At 37.1% G+C, this 20891-nt stretch overlaps 1 protein-coding gene across 1 annotated transcript in view; it reads left to right on the plus strand.

Moving 5' to 3' along the window:
- LOC124160221 (transmembrane 9 superfamily member 3) overlaps nt 1-20277 on the plus strand; it is a 35808-nt gene extending 15531 nt beyond the window's left edge. The window contains exons 6-11 of the mRNA XM_046536028.1: nt 7225-7391; nt 8141-8366; nt 12211-12419; nt 12817-12963; nt 15808-15891; nt 18905-20277. Of these exons, the coding sequence (XP_046391984.1) occupies nt 7225-7391; nt 8141-8366; nt 12211-12419; nt 12817-12963; nt 15808-15891; nt 18905-19049 (978 nt within the window). The 3' untranslated portion in view covers nt 19050-20277. The remainder of the gene's footprint in view (nt 1-7224; nt 7392-8140; nt 8367-12210; nt 12420-12816; nt 12964-15807; nt 15892-18904) is intronic.
- Nucleotides 20278-20891: the final 614 nt, after the last annotated feature.

Genomic DNA, 20891 nt, shown 5'->3' on the forward strand with positions numbered 1-20891 from the left:
CATAGACTTAATCAAACAAAAAGTTGACACATCAAGCACTCATCAAGGAAAGGTACATCTGTTATCATTGGTACCAACTTCATGGAGCAGGAAGAAAGTAATGGAAGAGTTTCATGTGAGTGAGTACATTGCCCGCCAAGCAAGAGAACTTTTCAGAGACAATGGAAAATTGGCTGCACCTGAATTGAGAAAAGGGAAGGCAAATATAAAACATTACAATTAGTTAGGACTTTCTATAAAAGTGAAGAGTACTCCAGAATGATACCTGGAAAGAAAGATTCCATTAGTATCTCCAAAAATGTACATGTTCAGAAGAGATTATTACTTGCTAACTTGAAGGAATAGTATTCCACTTTTAAATTTGACTTCCCCAGAATTAAAATTGGCTTTTCTAACTTCTGCAACCTAGGTCCAAAATGGTTTGTGGTAGCAGGTTCTCCTGGAACGCATTCAGTGTGTGTTTGCACAATTCATTAAAATGTCAACTTACTGCTTAGTGCCTGTAATATAGAGGAAACAAGCCAGGACCTAATTGGTTATTTAGTGTGCTCTAGAAAAAATAGGGACTGTATACTGCGACATTGCTCTCAGTGTCCTTCACGTGAAAAGTTGAAAAGCTTACTGCTGAAAAAGCTTGAAGAATGTGACCCCGGAGATGAAGTTTCATACAGTCAGTGGGTTTCCCGTGACAGATCTCAACTGGTGAACTTCACTGCGACATTTGATGAGTACTGATTAACTTTAATTGAAAGAGTGGAAAAACTGGTGCCCCATTCATTTATTACGAAGGTACAGGCAAACTACCTTAAGCAAATGAAAGAAAATCTTGGACCCCATGATGCAGTTGTTCTCCTTGACTTCAATGAGAACTACTCATATGTTATCAAAGATGAGGCACAAGGGTATCACTGGACAAGGGATAGTTGTACGGTACACCCTGTTGTGATTTATACTCGAGATCACCTGACTAAACAGCTTATTATTTCCAGTTTATGCATCTTGTCAGATAATTTGGAGCATGATGTAGCTTTTGTTTATGAAACCCAAAGAATAATATTTTGCTTGGTGAAGGAAAATTTTACGTGAGTCAAAAAATTGAGTTACTTTAGTGATGGTTGTGCAGGACGGTACAAGAACTGCAAAAAATTTCTCAATCTTTGCAAGCATTACCAGGATTTCTCTTTAATGGCATCATGGACATTCTTTGCTACAAGCCATGTAAAATCCCCATGTGATGGAATTGGTGGTATTGTAAAGCGTTTAGTTGCCCGAGAGAGCCTCCAGAGATGTTCAGGAGATGCCTTAAACACATTGAAGTGTATTATTTAAATAATTTTATTTAAATAAGTATTTCCATTTATCCTCTTAATGCACAGTAAGAGTCTAATGTATGTTGATACCAATTTGTCCCTATGCTAAACACTTGAAAAAATGGGTAAATTCCAGGAAAAAGCATCATTTCACATTTCTGAGCCATTTGGACTCTTTTCCCCTCAGCTGCCACAAGCCAAGTATTGTTATTAAAAAAATTGTATGAACAAGAGCCACATTCACTAGACTACATGTTTGGTCTTAGATTTACTGACCAATATTTCAAATATATCCTCATGAAGGTATGGATACACTTATACTTATTGTCTTACAGTACGTGTCCGAAGTCCCTCTCACGGGGGCAGAAAAAAAAGTAAAACCTGAAATACTCATAGTGGCAGTCAAAACACCACCATTTTTATTTCACAGTATATTGGAGCACATATTAACCTTCAATTTAAAAAAAAATTGGATGAGTTAACTGCTCTGCCTTTTGGTGATAATTCTGAAAATATGAAGTAATGTTTTTGAGCTAAAAAAATCGGTTAATTAACAACTGTTGACATCATTTTGGCTAACATAACAATGCAAGGGGAATAAAAGACATTATTATGGAAGCTATGCACTTGGATAGACAAGGGGTCAAAATTTCATTCAAATATATTATGTGGTTTCTGAGTTATGAATTTTTACGCTGTGCCCTGCACTCTGGAATTTGACTCCCACTAGCGCCACTTCTGAGCAAACATATCAAACTTTGACTCCTCATATCTTGCAAACTATGAGAGTGAGAGAGGAAATATTTTACATTGGTCATTAGATAGGTGATAGTAGCTAGTGATAAAAATTTCATTAAAATCCGAGTCGGTGGGTGCCATGCCTGGGTGAACTGACATGGAATGACCCAGTTCTTACAATTTTTGTGTGCGGTATGTTCCTTGAGGATCATTTTTTTATGTCTAGATTAGAAATGAGCTATAATCCACTTTCACTGGTAAAACGAATGTATAGTATTTCGATTGCAACATAAAAATAAATTTTTATCAAACAGACAAATTTTTTTAAGGAACTGCAAAAAAAGAAAATAATTTCTCTAATATCCTGAGAGAGTCTCTAAATTATTTGCTTCATACACAACAAAAGATATTGGCTGCATGTTCCGTTGTAACACTCAATTTATAGTTAACGTAATGAAATTAGGAAATACATTGAACTACATTAAATTGCATTTTAATCGATGTTACATGTAACTTGATTGTTATAGTGGAACATGTGCACAATGCTTTTTGCTGTTTATGAAGCAAATAATTTTGAGAATTTGTCAGGCTCGTAGAAAATGTATTTCATTCTCTTTAGTTCCTTGGAAAAATGTTGTTTTGAGAATATCAAGTTTAAAGTGATTACAAAAACAAAGACATTTTCTACCTTACCTTTCTCATTTTCATTTTTGCTCTTTCTTCATATTTCCACCCTTCCTTTTCCTATTTTTCTTCAGCTTATTTTGTTTAAAACTTTTGTTAAAAATAATCAGTTTTCAAACTCAATTTTCTCCAGAAACTCAATCAATTTTCAACTTGCTTTGATGTTTACAAATTTTTGTTCATATGGAAGCAAGCCATGGAGAATTTGACTTTTCAAAAATTACTGGTAAATTTCTTACCTTATCTTTCTCGTCTTTTCGTTTTAAGCTCATTCTCTTCTTTTCCCTTTCCTATTTCACTTCTGCTTCTTTTTTTTGCAGAATCAAAATTGTTGTTATGATATTTTGTTACCCTCCTAATAATCACAGTTAGCCATCAGAATTTGGTGGCCATTTTTCAACTGATCCCCGCCGTTAATTTTAAATGATTAGATAGATAAAAAAATAGAAAATACTGCACACTCCCGATTATCCAGCTGTGGTATGTCCGTGTTGCAGATTATCCGTGCATGATTTTCACTCTCGCTCAATATTTTCTCTGATCTTTATTAAAAAAATGAAATTGGACGCAAAATCATCAGAATTACTGCATTACTGCTAGGATACTCTGGGCTTATTATTTCATTTAGAATCCCCTTCATAAAACGGAAGCAATGGCATGCTAGCTGTATTCACGGGAGTACTGTGTTCCTGTTTTCCAAGCCTTGCAGTGTGCGACCGTGATCACGGATACATGTCCCGCAGCAGTTGCAACCCAGGCAACTGGTGCGAGATGCGACTGCATGGCGTGGTGCCTGACAGTGTAGTTTCCGACATCGAGCAGTGGTTTTGAAGCATCTGTGCAAACCACTTTTCTGTATCCGTGATCACACAGCCGTGGTGTGTGGTTTTTGAAACCAGGCCTTTTAAGGAGCATTAATCATACGAGCACAACCACGTTATCGCCGCAAAAAAGTTGCGAACTGGCAAAGAAGGCTCTCAATGAGTTCGGGAAGCACTCTAAAATAACAGAATAACTAAATGAATAATAATATATTGTTTGTTTTACGTAAATTATGAACATTACAAGACATTTAAGTGAAAGTTTGGGTTATCTGTGTTTTCCGATTATTCATGCCGTCTCTCCCCTTCATTAGCCAAAATAATCAGGAGTGTACTGTGTAGTATTTTGGCACTTTTTTCTGGGGTTTCAGATGATTTGAGAGGAGATCGGTCGTGTGACTTTTTGTCATGTCTCGTCTTGTTCACCCCAAACATTTGTAGGAGTGAGGCAGTCAGGGGTCGAAAGTGGGTTGTATAGTGCCCATATGGATTAAAATGGTCTGATCATGTGCATCGATTAACAAATGAACTGGCAAGCCAGATTTACTTGATCATAATAATGGTCCCAGTTTTATCTCTACACTCTCTAATGCTCCTATATCAGGCCAATATTGAGTATATGGTTAGCCATGGAATTATGTTTTGGGGAAATTCTCCTTTAGCAAGCATAGTTTCCTTTATGCAAAATCATGCCTTTAAGGCAATGCTCAAAATGTCAATCTGAACTCCTGGTAAACCACCTTTTGTCTCCTCAAAGATTTTAACCATGCCCACTTTGCATTTTCACCTGTACAGGCATCCCCCGAGTTACGTAAGAGATGCGTTCTGGCAGACTCTGCGTTAGTCGAAATTTACGTAAGTCGAACCTTTGCGTTAGTGCCTCAGAGATTGCGATCGGCGGAGAAATGCGCGGTAAATTCTCGGTGAAGTTTCATTCAATTCACTGTGATATTCATGAACTCTACCACGTATTCTTACGTTATTAGATACAAAATCGATAAACATTAATATAGTCTGAGAGTTGCATCTTGAGCATTGCCAATCAAAATGCGAAATATTATTCCCAGAGTTGACCGATAGCGTAGATTCGGGAAAGTACGGTATCTCAACGCTACATTACTAAACTGAATACTTAAATTGATTCATTATGTTACTGCGATCTAAGGGCCCAAAGAATGCATAGTCTACCTACCTTTAATCGTTATATCTTCTGCCTTTTATATATTACATTGATCGATGAATCTGGTGGTTTCACTGCCACTCTGGTGGCTACACGTAGTAGGAGTGTCTAGGATGATGAGCAAATAACACACTAAAAAATGCCATTATATTACTATATTCTTAGATACATTCACACGCACATACACTCAATCTTTCACGCACGGAAACATACTTTCATTCTCTCATATCTCAATAAAATAACGTGAAAATATCATCATTTGAATATTTACTTCGCTGGAAACATCGAAGAGTATTTCCAAAGCACGAAGCTAATTAAAAGTGAGCTTTTATTCAGCCAACTCCGTCATTAACGTGCAACAAAGTTAGTGGGGAAAATCTTTCAATGACGCAATATTCATTTATTTTACAGTTGCACACAATATGAGAGAACGAGAAAATGCAGCAAATTAATAAAATTTTCCGCCAGAAACATGTAAACAATTACGCAATTAATATCGTGTGTCAACTTTTTCTTAACTTTTTCGCGGCGTTCATTGCCAACACTCAAAAGTTCGATGCCGTTACTCGGATACTAAACAATTCTTTTCCGCAATAAATATTTCTGCTTGAACTTCATTTTCTTTTAATTCCACAGATGGAAATGTCCAAACTTAAGGGTACAATTTTTAAATAGTTGATAGTCGGAGTTCGGGTGTGCATACTGTATAACAATATAGTTGTATCGTACAGGAATGAGCGCAACCACATCCATCGCTAGAACTGCAAATTTTCAGATTGATTGCTGACTTGGGATTTATAAGCGATTTTTCTACAGAAATTAATGAAAATTCCTTCGAGGAATGACAAAAATGGGTCACTTTGTTATTTTTAGCACGTAAAACACTCGATAAAAATTCAATATTTTTTCTACCATGGGTTGTACGAGCGAATATCTACTTCTTCGCGCTCGCATTCGAAAATTAACTTAATCATTTGAAATACGGTTATCGCTTACGTAAGTACGGATTTACGTAAGTCGAGACATACGTAACTCGGGGGATGCCTGTACGCATTCCGTAATGTGCAATCTGGACTTAATCAAATAGAACACCAAATTTTATCACTATAACACACTTGGAAAACAAAACATACTCATCAATCAGTATTCATATTATCACTCCCATAAAAGTACTCACCACTCTTCCTCTATTATCTATGACAATCTATGCATTTGCATAAAATATACACCCTCAAAAAGTTTGTTTCTTTCAAAGTTGAAAGCCTCTTAACTAGATCTGGCTATTGAAGTGTTTTTTTTAATTTTAAAAGATTTTTTAATAGACTTAGAACGATCATGTAAATATGTTTGTGTACTCAGTGACATTCTCTGTGTGTTTGCAGTACTGCACTGTAACATTTTTGGCCTTTAATGTGACCTTTATCTCCTATGCGGCAAATACCATATGAAAATTAATTTTAAACTTCATATATAGTTTCTGAATGTGTTTAAAGGCCTGCTTACACTATACGTTAACATGTACGAGTTTATGTCTGCTTTTAAGATTGATTTTTGTGAACCGGAACAGAACATGTACAAATGCATGTACCAAATTAGAACAGGTTCTATTTTCTGTCCAAGAATTCGCACTGGTTGCGTGGTTACATGGTGCATTTCCGTGTTCATTCACACATTCATGCATTTAGACATAACTCGTACGGGTTAATGTACCATGTAATCAGGCCTTAATATATTTCTTTTTTGTAAGTTCTTGGGATAAAATTTAAATAATTACTTTGTAAAAATAAAAATTACATCTGGAAAACCTGGAAATCTCAGAGAGTTTTCAAATGCCCAGCAGCTGGACCAGGCACTTAGTTAGCCATGGGGGAGCTTTGGGGACTTAAGCTCTCCCTCTTCCCTGAAATAATTTTCCCTGTGGTGACTACCCGCAATACATCTGTTAAGGAGACCACTATTAGAGCATCTATTCTCTGACAATCCTTTTTTTATGTAATTACGTTTCATTATGTCTGCCAATAGCCAATGATGAATTTAACTTTTAGCATTATACAAATGAAATATATGTTGCTGGTTTAACCCTTGGGCTGAGGGAGTTTACTATCCCCCCATTTGCGGGAGGCACCCCCTGCCACAAGGGCTGGTCTGGTAGAGTTAAGCCCCTTAGCGATCCTTATGGAGAGGGAAAGTGCCCAAGTGCAAGATATCCAGGTAGCAATAAAATTTTTGGGTAAATGCGGCAGTCAGTGTGAAAAATTTTAAAAACGTTCCTGCACTCTAAGGGTTAATGAAATGTATGGATTTGCAATGCATGCAAATTGATGACAAAATATCAGTTTAGGCAAGCTGCATACCACGCAAGCTGTGTTGAAACAAATTTTTGCCAAACTTGCCTGAGCTGGACTCCCTGATATGGGTCCCTTTATTTTGTAATCTCTATTTCAATTGAAAATGAAAACAGATTAGTGATGAAATGTTTTCGTCTTTGCAGGAAAGAGATTTGGGAGATGAGTATGGATGGAAGCAGGTGCATGGGGATGTTTTTCGTCCGGCATCACATTCCATGCTTTTCTCTGCCCTAATTGGAGCTGGCTACCAAGTCACTATTGTCACCCTCAGTGTCATAGTTTTTGCCATCTTAGGAGAACTTTATACAGAGTGAGTAATTCTATTTATTATGTGTGATACCTTGTTTATGTGAATAGTTTTCAATTAATCATCTGAGGCATCAATCAAAAGATTGGTTTGACATGATTCTCAACTCTCCTCCACTATTTGGCAACCTTTTTATAATTAGGTATTTCTTTTCTTTTACCTCCTTTAATATCTTGCCCTTTGTAAATAAGTTCCCAGTTATTTTTGTATTTATTTAATGCTTTGACTTCGGTGTCAAAGTTAAGGGGAGTCTGTGGCTAAGTGTGGGGTGAGGTCTACCCTCACCTGTTCAAACCAATCATCTGGTTGAGACACTTAAGTGCATTTAGTGATCAAACTTTAGCATTTATTGTTGAAGGTCATAACTACTGATTTTAGTGCTTAATGTCACTATCATGTTAATTTTTCTGTGAAAGATTTTATGGCTTTACTTTATCATAGTTTAGCATGGATGTGCAATTTCTCACATATGTATATTATTGATTTTTAACTTGGTTCAAAAATTAGTTTTGCCTGACATTAGTGAAGGTTTTTCGTGAAGTGCTATGTTTCTATGACTTAACAGAAGGTATAGGAATAGGAAGTACATAAATTTTTTGTTATATTATTTTCCAAAGATACTTTGTAAAATGTAGCTTCTTTGAAGATAAAGAATCAGCAGCCAAGTTTTTTGCCTCTTTTTTTAAATTACTTATTTTTAACCAATGTATTTTGTTAGTAATATATAATATCTGCCATTTTCATTATTTCAGGCGAGGTTCTCTGCTAAGCACAGCTATATTTGTTTATGCTGCCACATCACCAATAAACGGCTATTTTGGAGGAAGTTTGTATGCCCGAACGGGTGGAAAAATATGGATTAGGCAAATGCTACTCTCTGCTTTTATGCTGCCAGCTTTGGTGTGTGGCACTGCTTTTTTCATTAATTTCATTGCAATCTACTATCATGCGTCACGTGCCATACCATTTGGGACCATGGTGAGTTATGGCATTACTTATAATTATGAACTTCCTAATTAATAAGTTTCAGTATATAGCATAATCAGACAATCTGTCAATATTTTTATTTTTGGTTCTATGTTTTTTGCTTGGCTGTATGGAGGTACGTTACAATTAAGAAATTACTAGGGGTCTTGAAATTTCATGAGTAGTTACTTTCTCAAATTTTTTGAAAGAATTTTCTTATAAGAGCACTGCAAGTGTTATTTTCATGTTCAAAGTCATAATTTGTTTTTATTCGCCATTTTTAGGTTAGTAAAATTTGACGAATTGCTACCGTGTTAGCTGTTTAGCAAAATATTATGCACTAAACTTCTCAGTTTTTAAACTTAATGTATCATATTTCAAGGAAAAACGTGACTTACTTTAAGTGTCACATAGATATCTAATTTCCAATATCAATTATCCAGCACTTGACCATCTGGTTTGGGCATAGCCTTGGGATTCTCCTGGAAATAGTCCAGATCTGTATGTCAGTACTATTTTGACACCATATAATATTGATAATCTGGAATTCTTAGGACCAGATGCAGAATTTGAAATTTGGAATCTGTAATTACCCTGGTAGCAGAAATTTACTTTTACTTTTCCTACTCAGATGGATTCCAAAAGTCTGTGGCATCTGTAATCTTTTTGATACATTTCAGCTCTGTAGATATTTTTATGTACTCTAAATTCAAGATTCATTAGAAATGCATAGAGATCCGTGAAAGTGGTTTTATTTTTTGCTAAAATTCATTTTAAAACTAAGTGATTTCAGTGTTATGGAAAACCTTGGCAGTGTTATTATAACGTTACAATTTTTGCGCATTTCGAGGTGTTTTATTATTTTTGGTACATGTTTCATGATTGCTTTAACTTATTTTAAAGCATTTTATATAACATTTGATACAATTTCGACTGTACAAAATTTCTGATAAAACCAAATGAAGGAAATGGTTAAAATTATATTGGTTCAAGATATACATCTATGGTTCAAGCATTAACTTCATAGAGTGAGCAAGAAAAGGTGCACCGTGAACACTTAACTTTATTAATTGTCTTTGTGTGGAAGACCAGAGTAAAAATTGACGAAATGGTACTGAAATTTGTTTTCAATTTCATTTTATTATTTTAGACCAATAACACAATATTTAAGCTCTTCCTGCTTCTATTCTGAGCTTCTGAGCTGAATTCACTCGCCCTGGTATGAGTGTTAACTCTAGGTTTTTGGCATTTTAAAATTCCTTTCCTTCGTTTGATATTTACTGCTGTAACCGTGATAAAAAATAGTTCAATGGCGAATCATGACCACTCACGACAGTGTTTCCAAACCGAGTGCTAGGTAGCTACAGCATAACCATGAGAAATGTATAACTTAAATTTTGGCCAAAATTTTTCAAGTTGTGGGCTCCCTTTTGATACCCCTCACCCAGGTGCCGAGGGAAGGTAGGTAGTAGCTAGATTCAACAAAACCTCTTAGTATTGATTACAGCTGTTGCCAATTGGTCAAGAAGGGCAATGAAAGAAGCACACACAACTTAAAACAATCGGATACAAAGAAACTTGAACTGGGGGTTTGTCGAAATGATTTTATTTTGCATTGAAGCTCAGTGGAGTGCTGAATATCCGACGATTCGTCCGCTCATAATGAGCACCCCCTCTTCTCCAATCCTTTCTGTTCCTTCCATCCTTTCCCCAACTTCCCCCAACGCTTCTCGCTTTCAAATAACAATAGGTCTCTATGGATGTGTTCAAACGAGACTAATCACGCCATTGACGGCACGGCACCATTGACGGCTGCCGTGGTCACCATGGCACCCGTTTCAATCCAGCCCAATGTTGTGCTGTCTTCGGCGTGAAATGCAGGCAGCAGGCAACATTGAGACCGCTTTCAGATGGTATGACTTTTTGCTGGCCGCCCGGCACGTGAATGGCAGAAGGCTGTAAGCCGTCTCCTCTGAAAGCGGCCTTCTGTTACCAGTGAGCGGCCATGCTTAAGTCCACAAAATTGTTAAGTTAGGCCCACACTTAAGGTTTTCCTGCAACAAGTTATCCAATAAAGCTGTCTACTGCATCGTGGTGAGTCACCAGAATTACGGCTTGGCTTTGGCGCATGCCGGGCACGTGAGCTTATATCTTCGCTATTTCTTGGCCATGATAAATTTTTTACAGCACTTTATTCATTCAGAATACAGTGAGTCCTCGTTTAACGTCACTTACCATTCCTGAATAATGTGACGATAAATGAAATGACGTTAATCGAAACATAATATCCCATAAGAAACAATGTAAAAAGTGACTATCGGCTCCTAGACCTCACAATTCCTACGCGAAAAAATTTTAGCGTATCATATCTGGGGCATTTTTTACGATGGAAATGCCAAGCTACGGCATAAATACGAGTTCCTGTCTTCATCGACGACAATAGCAGCACTGACGTAAATCCTTATCCATTTTTGTATCTTCACGCATTTGCTTTTCGGCTTCGCTATGGTGGTCGCCCGGGCGAGCAACGCCTGGGCATCATCATCGCTGAAACATCGTCGCAGTTACAGGAACCAAAGTTATTATGAACACGGCGAAAAAATTGACGACAAAAACTCCGAGTTCTACAAGGAAAAATTCCTTGAAATCACTTTTTAGGTTCCTGAAAACCATTATGTTAAGTAAAACCTTGCGCACCTACCTAATAATTCATTTTGCAGAAAATTTGCTAAAACCGTAATCGCAATTAACAATAAACACACCGTTTTACACTTCGTTTAGACTGACTGTATTACCGCCCACAAAACGAACAACCTGCAATGCCTGCCGCTTTGCGTTTTTTTCTCGCGTGAAATTTAAAAGCCCTGACGTTATCGCGAAGCGAAGGTGCGATAAACGAATGACTGTCTCCAAATTTTTGTGACGTTATTGCGAAATGACGTTAAACGGGGTGACGTAGAACGAGGACTCACTGTATCTAATTCTTCTGGAGAGAAAGCCCATCATTATAAATATTTCGGAGAGTTTCAGGATTTATAAATGTGAATCGAAGAGAGAGGCTGTGATAAATTTAATGGCAAATTCCGGGGGAGATATGACTACAGTGGACGTTATCATGCTAATGCGATATGAGCGAGACAAAACAAGCCAATTGACCTTGGAATCGTAATAAGAGAGATCGAATGAACGTCAGCAGCATTAAACCATGAAAGTTTAGGCTTTAATAAATTATGATTCATTAGATGTGATTTTTTTTGCTAACTTACCTACAATTTGCAAAATAGGTGAAATTTCGTTTTTATTGACCAATTTTGTGTTATTTCACGTTATTTTGCGATATCATGTCTTGCAAATTTCAGGGATCTCTGGAAATGCACCTTTATTTCTTTAGACTATTCTTTACATACCGTATATGTCTGAATATAGTCACCCCTTTTTTCCAAAAATGCCTGTGGTAAAAGGAAAGGGGGGGACTATATTCAAACGCATTTTTTTTTTACTTTTCCCGAAACTGAAGCCTCAAAATTAGGGGGGGGACTATATTCGGAGAATTGCGGTATGTTATGTATTTAATCATGTTGCTGCATGCCATTTCTATGAATGTCAGCATCTGTGGATGTTGTTCTTTAGCAACGCAAGTATGTACATTTTTTTGGTTGCTATTTTAAAAGGTTTTATCAAAGTAGGTCGATTTTTGCTTTACTACGTTATGAAGGAGATAAAATGAGACGTAATGTATGTACAGTTTTGAGCCAGCAAATCGATTTTACATTTAATGTATCATGTAATGAACATGTATCCAGTGTGAACCATAACATTTTATACAGTTCTAAGAATTCATTTTGTGTTTTTTTAGGTGGCTGTGACTTGTATTTGTCTATTTGTGATTCTACCACTGACTGCGGTTGGGACTGTGCTTGGAAGAAATTTAGCCGGCCAGCCAGACTTCCCCTGCCGTGTGAATGCTGTGCCACGACCAATTCCGGAAAAGAAGTGGTTCATGGAACCAGCCGTTATTGTTGTCCTTGGAGGAGTCCTTCCATTTGGGTCCATTTTCATTGAAATGTGAGTGACATTATCCTTATTGCAGTCTTCTGAATCTTCTTTTCATCTGGGTTACTATGCGCATTGCCCTCATAATTTATCTGAATACAGTGAGTGAACCTCTCATTAATGAAATTTAAGAGACTGAAATTTTGCCATTTTTTAAATCCAGAGTTTGTTTCACAGAGGTGATTTGCACATTGTTTGCACACTTGCACATTGCACATGTGCTTGATTTCATGTCCATATGTCTCAAATAGCTATTTCTCAAGGCACGGTTAATTTATCTCTTTAAATTCATAATTCATTTTAATCAGCTCGAAAAATACTGGTACAAAAATGTTCTATGTCAAATTTTGATTGCATTTTTCTAATATATATATTGTTTAATCCTTTTCTTTTTGCCATTCTCCTGTAGGTATTTCATTTTCACCTCCTTTTGGGCATATAAAATTTATTACGTGTATGGCTTCATGCTCCTGGTGTTCATCATTCTGATGATAGTGACAGTTTGTGTGACTATTGTTTGCACATACTTCCTATTAAATGCAGAAGATTACCGATGGTAAGAAAAATATTTGTCTTTTTGTTAAAGTGATTATTTGTTGCCAATAATTGCCACTGTACATACCGTATTTGCACGAATCTAAGACGAGGTTTTTTTCCCTCCTAACTCATGCAGAAAAGAGGGTTCGTCTTACAATCGGATGCAAAATTCTCGACGTCAATCGGGTTGCATAATTTACGTCTGAAAAATCATGGTCACCTGAGTTTGCCGCCTGATAGCTAAACAACGAAAAATCAACGTCAAAATAGCTGAACAGTAATTTAGCATAGTTCATTTTTCGTTCAAGTAAAAAAAATCATTTTTCATTTTTGGGCAGCAGGCAAAGATTCGGTGTGTGCTCATCAGTCGCCGCGGCGCACCGGGTTCACTAATGCCTTATTTGCGAGATTGCCTGCTTTACTTTTGGTTCGGCTCCATTCAAGTTATAGCTCGATCAACTCACAAAATGATCACGTGATTGGTAACAATTTACCTAAATTGTAACGTTAAAGCCTCAATGTGGCGGAATAAACTGCTACAAAGTTGTTGTATTTTTCTCAGAGCAACGGTAAGAAGGCAACATGATTTGCCTCTGATTAGAGAGATCAATTCAGTTGTGATTAACCGTGCTCTTCAGAGTATTACGATGGCAGAGAATATTCATTGCAATGCCGCTTTCAAAAGAAAAGTTATACTTCGGAATCTCGATCCATCGTTCCCACATTGATCATTTCCTGTCGCATACGCCGAACGCGATAGCATCAGTTCCGAACTTCACCTCGTACGAGTGGTTCCCTACTTTCAAGGGTGGCTTGTCTTCAAACTATGGAGTGTTTTCCGTGTGGGTTTAATAAAGTCAGGTTTCATTTTCACCAGTTTAATTTTATTCGTCTTCGGACCATGGCCCCTGCGAAGAAATATTCCTGTAAGAAATATTACGCGCTAAAATCTAATCATAGTTACGCGCCAAAAAGCCTGCGTTTCCTGGGACACACGCAACCTAGCCAAACATTCCCGCATTCATCGCTTATTCATATCGTTATTAGGAAAAAATTTTTTCCCAAGCGTAGTTCCAAAAAAGGGGGGGTCGTCTTAGAATCGTGTTCGTCTTAGATTCGTGCAAATACGGTAATATTTAATTACAAACAAGTATTGTAAGATCTTATTTCTTATGCTGTTTAACAAGCTGTTAAAGCAATTGCTGGTGTTTCTATCAGAGAACATGGCAAACCCTTTTTTAAAACAATGAAAATCCTAACTCTACCCAGCATCTACATCCTTCAATGCTCCTCCTTTGCTAAAGAAAACCCCACTATCTTCCCGCCTAAAAACTCTTTCCTTGCCCATGACACTCGGGCTAATGGCGATCTGCACCTCCAAAGATTCAACTCCAGCCTTACCAAAAATGGCCCCCATTTCATGTGTGCTCGTATTGTGGCATCCCACCCCCGACTCGCCCGGATACCGCAATAGAACCGGGAGGAGACGTCGCACAAAAATAAAAAGAAATATACAAATCCGCGAAGATCCCTCCCGCATGGGACCTACGGGACAAAACTATGCCACTCACCTCTCGTAATTCACATAAATAAAAAATATTCCCCTTCTTTGAAGATGATTGCGGGTGGGGGGTTCCCGATTCAAACTGATGGGTGACGTTCGGGCCCATGGGACCTACGGGACAAAACTATGCCACTCACCTCTCGTAATTCACATAAATAAAAAATATTCCCCTTCTTTGAAGATGATTGCGGGTGGGGGGTTCCCGATTCAAACTGATGGGTGACGTTCGGGCGCTGATGCACTCGTCCAACACGCATTTACGGGAAGGAAAACGGACGGGGCGAAAGGAAGGGCGAGGGATATTTTCCTTGAGGTGACCCGTGAAGGAATCAGAACAAAGCACTTACCCAAACACTTTCAACTAAACAAAATATAATTCACACAAATAAGGTTGCATATGACAAAAACAAAAGAAACCCTCTTATACACTAATGAAATATGAATTGGTGAGAGCCATTTATGAAACATCAATGATAAATAAAAAAAAAGAAACAACAACAATATAACTTGGTTCCGAGATGCAAATCAATATAGCAAATGATAACAACAAAATAAAGTTCGGTTGTGAACACGTAAATATGATACAATTTCAATGATTTCTTGACTGGGGAGGTAAATGATAGTCCATCCCGACGAATATAAATTTGGGTGCGAACGTTAATTGTACTTGGTGATTAATTTCACTTTCACTAAGTAACGGGTGCGTTCCGTGACTGTTTGTCTTAACACTTGGCAGGAGACAAGAGGGGGCTTTGGGGGGGGGGGGGGGGGGGGGAAGGATAGCTGCAATCTTACTTTATCGTTGTCCGAGTTTGGACCAGGATGGAAAGGTCTGTGGAAAGAGCGGGTAAACTGGTAGGGAAGAAAATGCGCCGAGTAGAAATGCACTGTAATGGGGCTTGAACCATTACAGTATCTATAACCATCTCCCTCCAAAATTGATAGGCATTTCCACAGTTGGGAAATTCAAATCTGAGTTAAAGAACTTTCTCATTGAGAATGCGCTTTATAGCATCTCTGAATATTTAAATGGTTAATTGTGTGCTGTAACTGTATATAATTACGTTTTTATTATTATTATTTAAAAAAATGTATTTATGTAATTGACGACTTTCCCATGTCTGCATGATCTAATAGAGTAAAGAATTATTATTATTATTGTATTGTATAGCCGTGGTTAATTTGTTTCTTTTTCTTATCTGCCCCAGATTCATGGTTAAATTTTGTTTTTAACTTTCTGTGTCATCATGTGGGATTCCTTGCAATCTCTCGTCTAACTCTTTCCCTTACTTTCTTTAGGCAGTGGACGAGCTTCTTGGCTGCTGCTTCGACTTCAGGATATGTGTACTTGTATTCGTTCTACTACTTCTTTTTTAAAACCAAGTAAGTTACATAATTTTTGTTTTCTTCTAAAGATTAGTCTCATTTCAATATTTCCTGCTTTTGGATCAAATTGATAATTTTTTATTAGTACTGGCTGATGACTTAATTTTATTTTTGAAAGTTAATGATCCCTTAGGGAATGGCTGGTGAGTTTCTATTTTGATGTGCTTTCACATGGAAAGGTACAGAAAAACATTCATTTTATACTCCTTGACTTTATGTCATGCCTCGATTTGAAGATGATCAAGTTCAGCCAGGAAGCATAAGGAATGTAATGGTGGAACTTCTAATTTATGCCTTTTCTTCTTTTTAAACATTTTTGGATGTTATCTGTGAGAGTATTCTTTAAAAAAATATGCTTTTACAGTGGATTTGAAGGCGTAAATTATCATAAAATATGTATTCCATTTTGTATTCTGTTATTAATCATCTCAACATCGTCGGAATTTATTCGTAATTTCTGTGTGTAATCATAACATACATTGCTCCATTCTAGATAGCAAATGAAATTTCAGAATCAAAGGTCCAAAAACAAAAAAATTATATCAGCACAAAATTGGTTCACTCCTTTAAACAAAACAATGCCATGGAGACGAAAATACTGTACGTCCAGTGTTGACACCAAGATAACTATGCAAAAACAATGCATTTTGGTTACTTATCAGCAAATCGCCTCAGCAGTTGAGGCATTGGTTGTTCCTATGGACAAAATTTACAATGTCTTCTTCATGGACCATTGCTGCCAATGACTTTAAATTAATTTTGTATATCATTGTTCTGAAGCTCATTGTCCATTTTAAAATGCATCCCTCCTAGCCTTACTCTAATTTCAGTGAAAAGATGGAAGTAACAGGTGGTAGGTTGACTATCGAAGGTAGGATGATCAAAATATATCGCAGTAATTGCTCAAATAACCATTGGGTCACACCAGCACTGAGAGAATGGGCATTGTCATGGATCAGAACACTTACAGGAGCCAGTATGTCTCCTCTTTTGTTTTGAATGGCTCTACTTAATCGCCGTAATGTTTCACACTGAGCAGGTGCATTTATCAATGTCCCCAGCTCCATGAAATCCTCGAGCAACACACCTTAATGATCCCAAAACAGTGTAGCATAACCTTTCAATTTTTTTAAGGATTGCCTGATTTTCTTGGTTTGCATCATGGTTTTTGGTACATCCATTATTGCGATTATTGCTGTGTTTCAGGAGTGTCATATTGAATTAGTCTCATCTCTAGCCATGTCCGTCCTCTCAGCGCTGGTGCAGCCCAACTGCTCATTGAGCAATTTCAGTGTGTTGTTTTTGATCATCCACCTTGCAATGCCAATTTACCACCTTGTTACTTCCATCTTTCACTGAAATGAGGAGGATGGACAGTTGACCTCTGTGTGAAGCACCCCCCTGTCCCTTGAATAGCAATTTTGCTAAGCAATCAGAGGTTGACAAAAAAAAACTTGTATGAGCTCGATTCCATTCCACCATGTTCATCAGTTGGTCTGCATTAGCTTCCATCCTCCAGTCTTCACATCCAATGCAAGATACTGTTGAAAATTACACAAAAAACAAACTGCCATCAAAATACATTGTTCTTCATAGTTTTGTCGGCAAGTGTTTTGCCCTAGTTCATGAGAATGAATGTTACTTTTTCCTGAGGTGGTGTGAGAATATGTGGTGATGAGGAGGTGTATAACTTTCAGGATATCCATTGTACTTCTCTTGTGCTTAACATATAATTTATTGCAAGACATGTAGGTTGCTAAGAAACCACTCACCTCAATTTCAACGGCACCTGACTACAAACTTTTATACAAATTGCAGACAGTTGTAAACTAGATACTTGACTTCCTGAGTGATGGTAAGCAAAAAGTAGTTCTTGACAGATTAAGGTCTGATTTAGTCACATCAGGTGTCCCACAAGGAAGTCTAATTGGCTCTGCTTTGTTCATCATTTACATTAATGCCCTCTGCTTTTGAGTTATCAGTAAAATATGTTATTTGCTGACGATGCTGTCATCTATCACAAAATTAGTGATCACTCTGAACTCCTATCATCAGATTTAAGCAACGTTCATTTAGGAGCCAAGAGGGGGGACTGGAACTTTATCTGATAAAATGTACGGTGGTGAATTTCTTGTGGAGGTCGTCTAACTATCCCCGTGTACATGCTGTGGATGGTGTAAACATATATGTGACTGATGAAGTGAAGTATCTAGAAGTTACGATAACTTTGAACCTATTGTGGGAAAGACGCATTAGAGATATGTATTTGTGCCAGAGCCCTGAAGAAGCTAGGATTCATCAAGCATATTGTGGGAAGAATCTTGAGTGTGATAGAGAGTTGCTATTTTACATTCGTCTGGCTACACCTTGAATATGCGGCAAGTATATGGAATCCAGTGCAGAAAAACTTGCTCATGAAATTAATAAAATACAAAGGAAAGCTGCACGATTCGTTAAAAACTGCTGTGGACGTACAGAAAGCATTACATGGATGTTAAACAAATTGGTTTGGGAGCTGCTAGAGACCTAGATGCTGCGCGCTAGGCGTATTTTGATATCCAATTTTAATGTTTTCATTCATTACCGGAAGACAATTTCCTAAATTCCAGTGTAAATGTTAAGTAACTGAATTTGTTAGTGTTTCGACATTTATTTTAATGCATACTTTCTAAATTTGTTTTCATAATTTACTATTAAAAACTTTATTTTTTTCTACTTGCTATTATAAATTAGGGACTTGGTTGAAGAGATCGTTTCTGCAATCAATCTGAATGTGAAATTTTTAAATTTCTAACATTTGTTCTCTTATTTTTTTTGCATGGGTATTCATTTTTCAAATGCATGTGCTTAAGAGACATTTCCGTAAGATGGGTAGTTTGTATATTCAAACATACTGCTTACCTTTTAGTTGCGATCGAAATATTTTATTCGAACTCTGAAGCATTCACCATATACTTTCTTATTTTTAACTTACAGTATACATGATGATGTGGTAATTTTACTCTTTCAGAATGTATGGACTTTTCCAAACTGCCTTTTACTTTGGCTACATGGCACTGTTCAGCATTGCTCTTGGTATTCTCTGTGGTACCGTGGGTTACATCGGCACTTGTGTGTTTGTGAGGAAAATCTACTCGACCGTGAAGATTGATTAAACTTTTCTGCATCATCTCCTTGGATTTTTGAGAGCATGACCTTGTGTAAGGCTTGCCAAGTGCTCGAGGAGCCGGATTTGCTGGAGTCGTGGTGTTCCTCTCCCATTTGGCTCGGTTCCAGGTGCTACATATTCACACGCGGTCATGTGCCCAACTAGCCCATCCTCTGAGCGCCCTCTGGCTGTGTTGATTAGGTACATGTCAGCAAGAGAAAGACATGTCGACAGCTTTGTTACCCACCCACCCTCTATGCATTTGTGAATCTAAACACTGTGCTTGCGTCAGCCTAGGAGTGTGTGTTCTAGGAATATTGGAACCCTGAGCGCGTAACATTGGCACTTGTGACTATCGTGTTCCAAGAGAGTTATTTTGTTGTTCCTCTTTTAGGAATGGACATGTAATGGACATGTGTGTTGTATGGTGAGAGAGAAACGTGTCAAAGGAGAGGAGGAGATATACTGATCAATTTAGAGTGTGCTGCTTTATCTGCCCAAATGGCATATTTAAGGAAAAGTCTTGTGATCATTTGTAAATAAGATGAACTCTTAATCTTTAATTTTTTTATTTTATGACTCTGTTGGTGGCTAATGTGGTTGGCAGTAGAGGTGCCTGCCTTATCTCTATGCTGTGTGCATTATCCAGTTGTCTTGAGTCACCTGCTAAGAGGAAACAATCGTTTTTGTAGTACAGTACACAGCATATAAAATATCCCAGTGTTAGGATGAAGCAGTATATCATTTTACCACATTATAATTCACTTGCTGTTAATGGAACTTCATACTCCTACGTCCACTGTAACTAATAAATCATGGCTTGGAAGTTTATAATAATGTAATACATATGATGCACCTCTTGTTGTTGTGACATTTTGCTGAAAAGTGTTGATTGATGTGTGCCCAGGGCTACTATTGAGGCATGCAATCTAATGATCATCTACAAATGATGACATTCTAGTTTTCCATTTTTTTATTTTTTTTGGATGAGTGAATGAAAAATGTGTTGAATGTGCATCTGTGAGAGTTGTATGATGTGTGACACTAATTACTGTAAAATCCTATGTGAGGTTTTGCATCAAGCAAAAGAAATATAGTAGATTAAAAAAAAACAATACTTTATCCATCAACGTCTGATTTGTTAGTGGCGTTTTACGAGTTGTGACTTCATGGTTTTTAATAGAGACCATTTCATTCCTATTTGTAAATATTGAAATAAATGGTTTGGAATGGGAGTTGGAGAATAATGCAATATCATTTTGTTGAATCCTGTCCATTGAATTCACCCATAGGTGCTTCATTAGGTTGGTTTGCATTTAGCTCTGATGATGACCTTTTTTGATTATTTTTCATCATTATTCTGGTGTTGCAGTTGTTTTTTTTGCTGCAAGTAAGAAAAGGGTTTATATTTCAACCACTGTATTAGGTTGTAGGGTTTGTATATCAACCACTGCAGCATATTTAGGGTTTCTTGGAGGTTGGCTATATTTTTTAAAGTAATTAACTATCATATCTTCTGATTATGTTTTTGTAATAGCCAGAGCGGGAACTAAGAGTTTTGTCAGGGGGGTAAAGATCAGTTTGCCACCCTAACCTTCGTCTAAAGTCTTCCCCTCTCTCTCCATCCCACCTGCACTAAAATATAATACATCCATAAGCTATTTTTTTTTATATGAGGTAGTTGAAATTATGCTCCGCATGTTCGCTATTAAGAATTTTTATTGATATTATTTTTTTAAGTAATTTGTAAACTAATAATAATTGTTAAATAATTTCATTAGAAAAATTAAATAACTTATCAAATTTTGCTGCCCGGGGCAAGTGTCCTCTCTGCCCCACTATAGTTCCG

Source organism: Ischnura elegans, chromosome 6 (genome assembly GCF_921293095.1).
Source record: "Ischnura elegans chromosome 6, ioIscEleg1.1, whole genome shotgun sequence".
Taxonomy (NCBI): domain Eukaryota; kingdom Metazoa; phylum Arthropoda; class Insecta; order Odonata; family Coenagrionidae; genus Ischnura; species Ischnura elegans.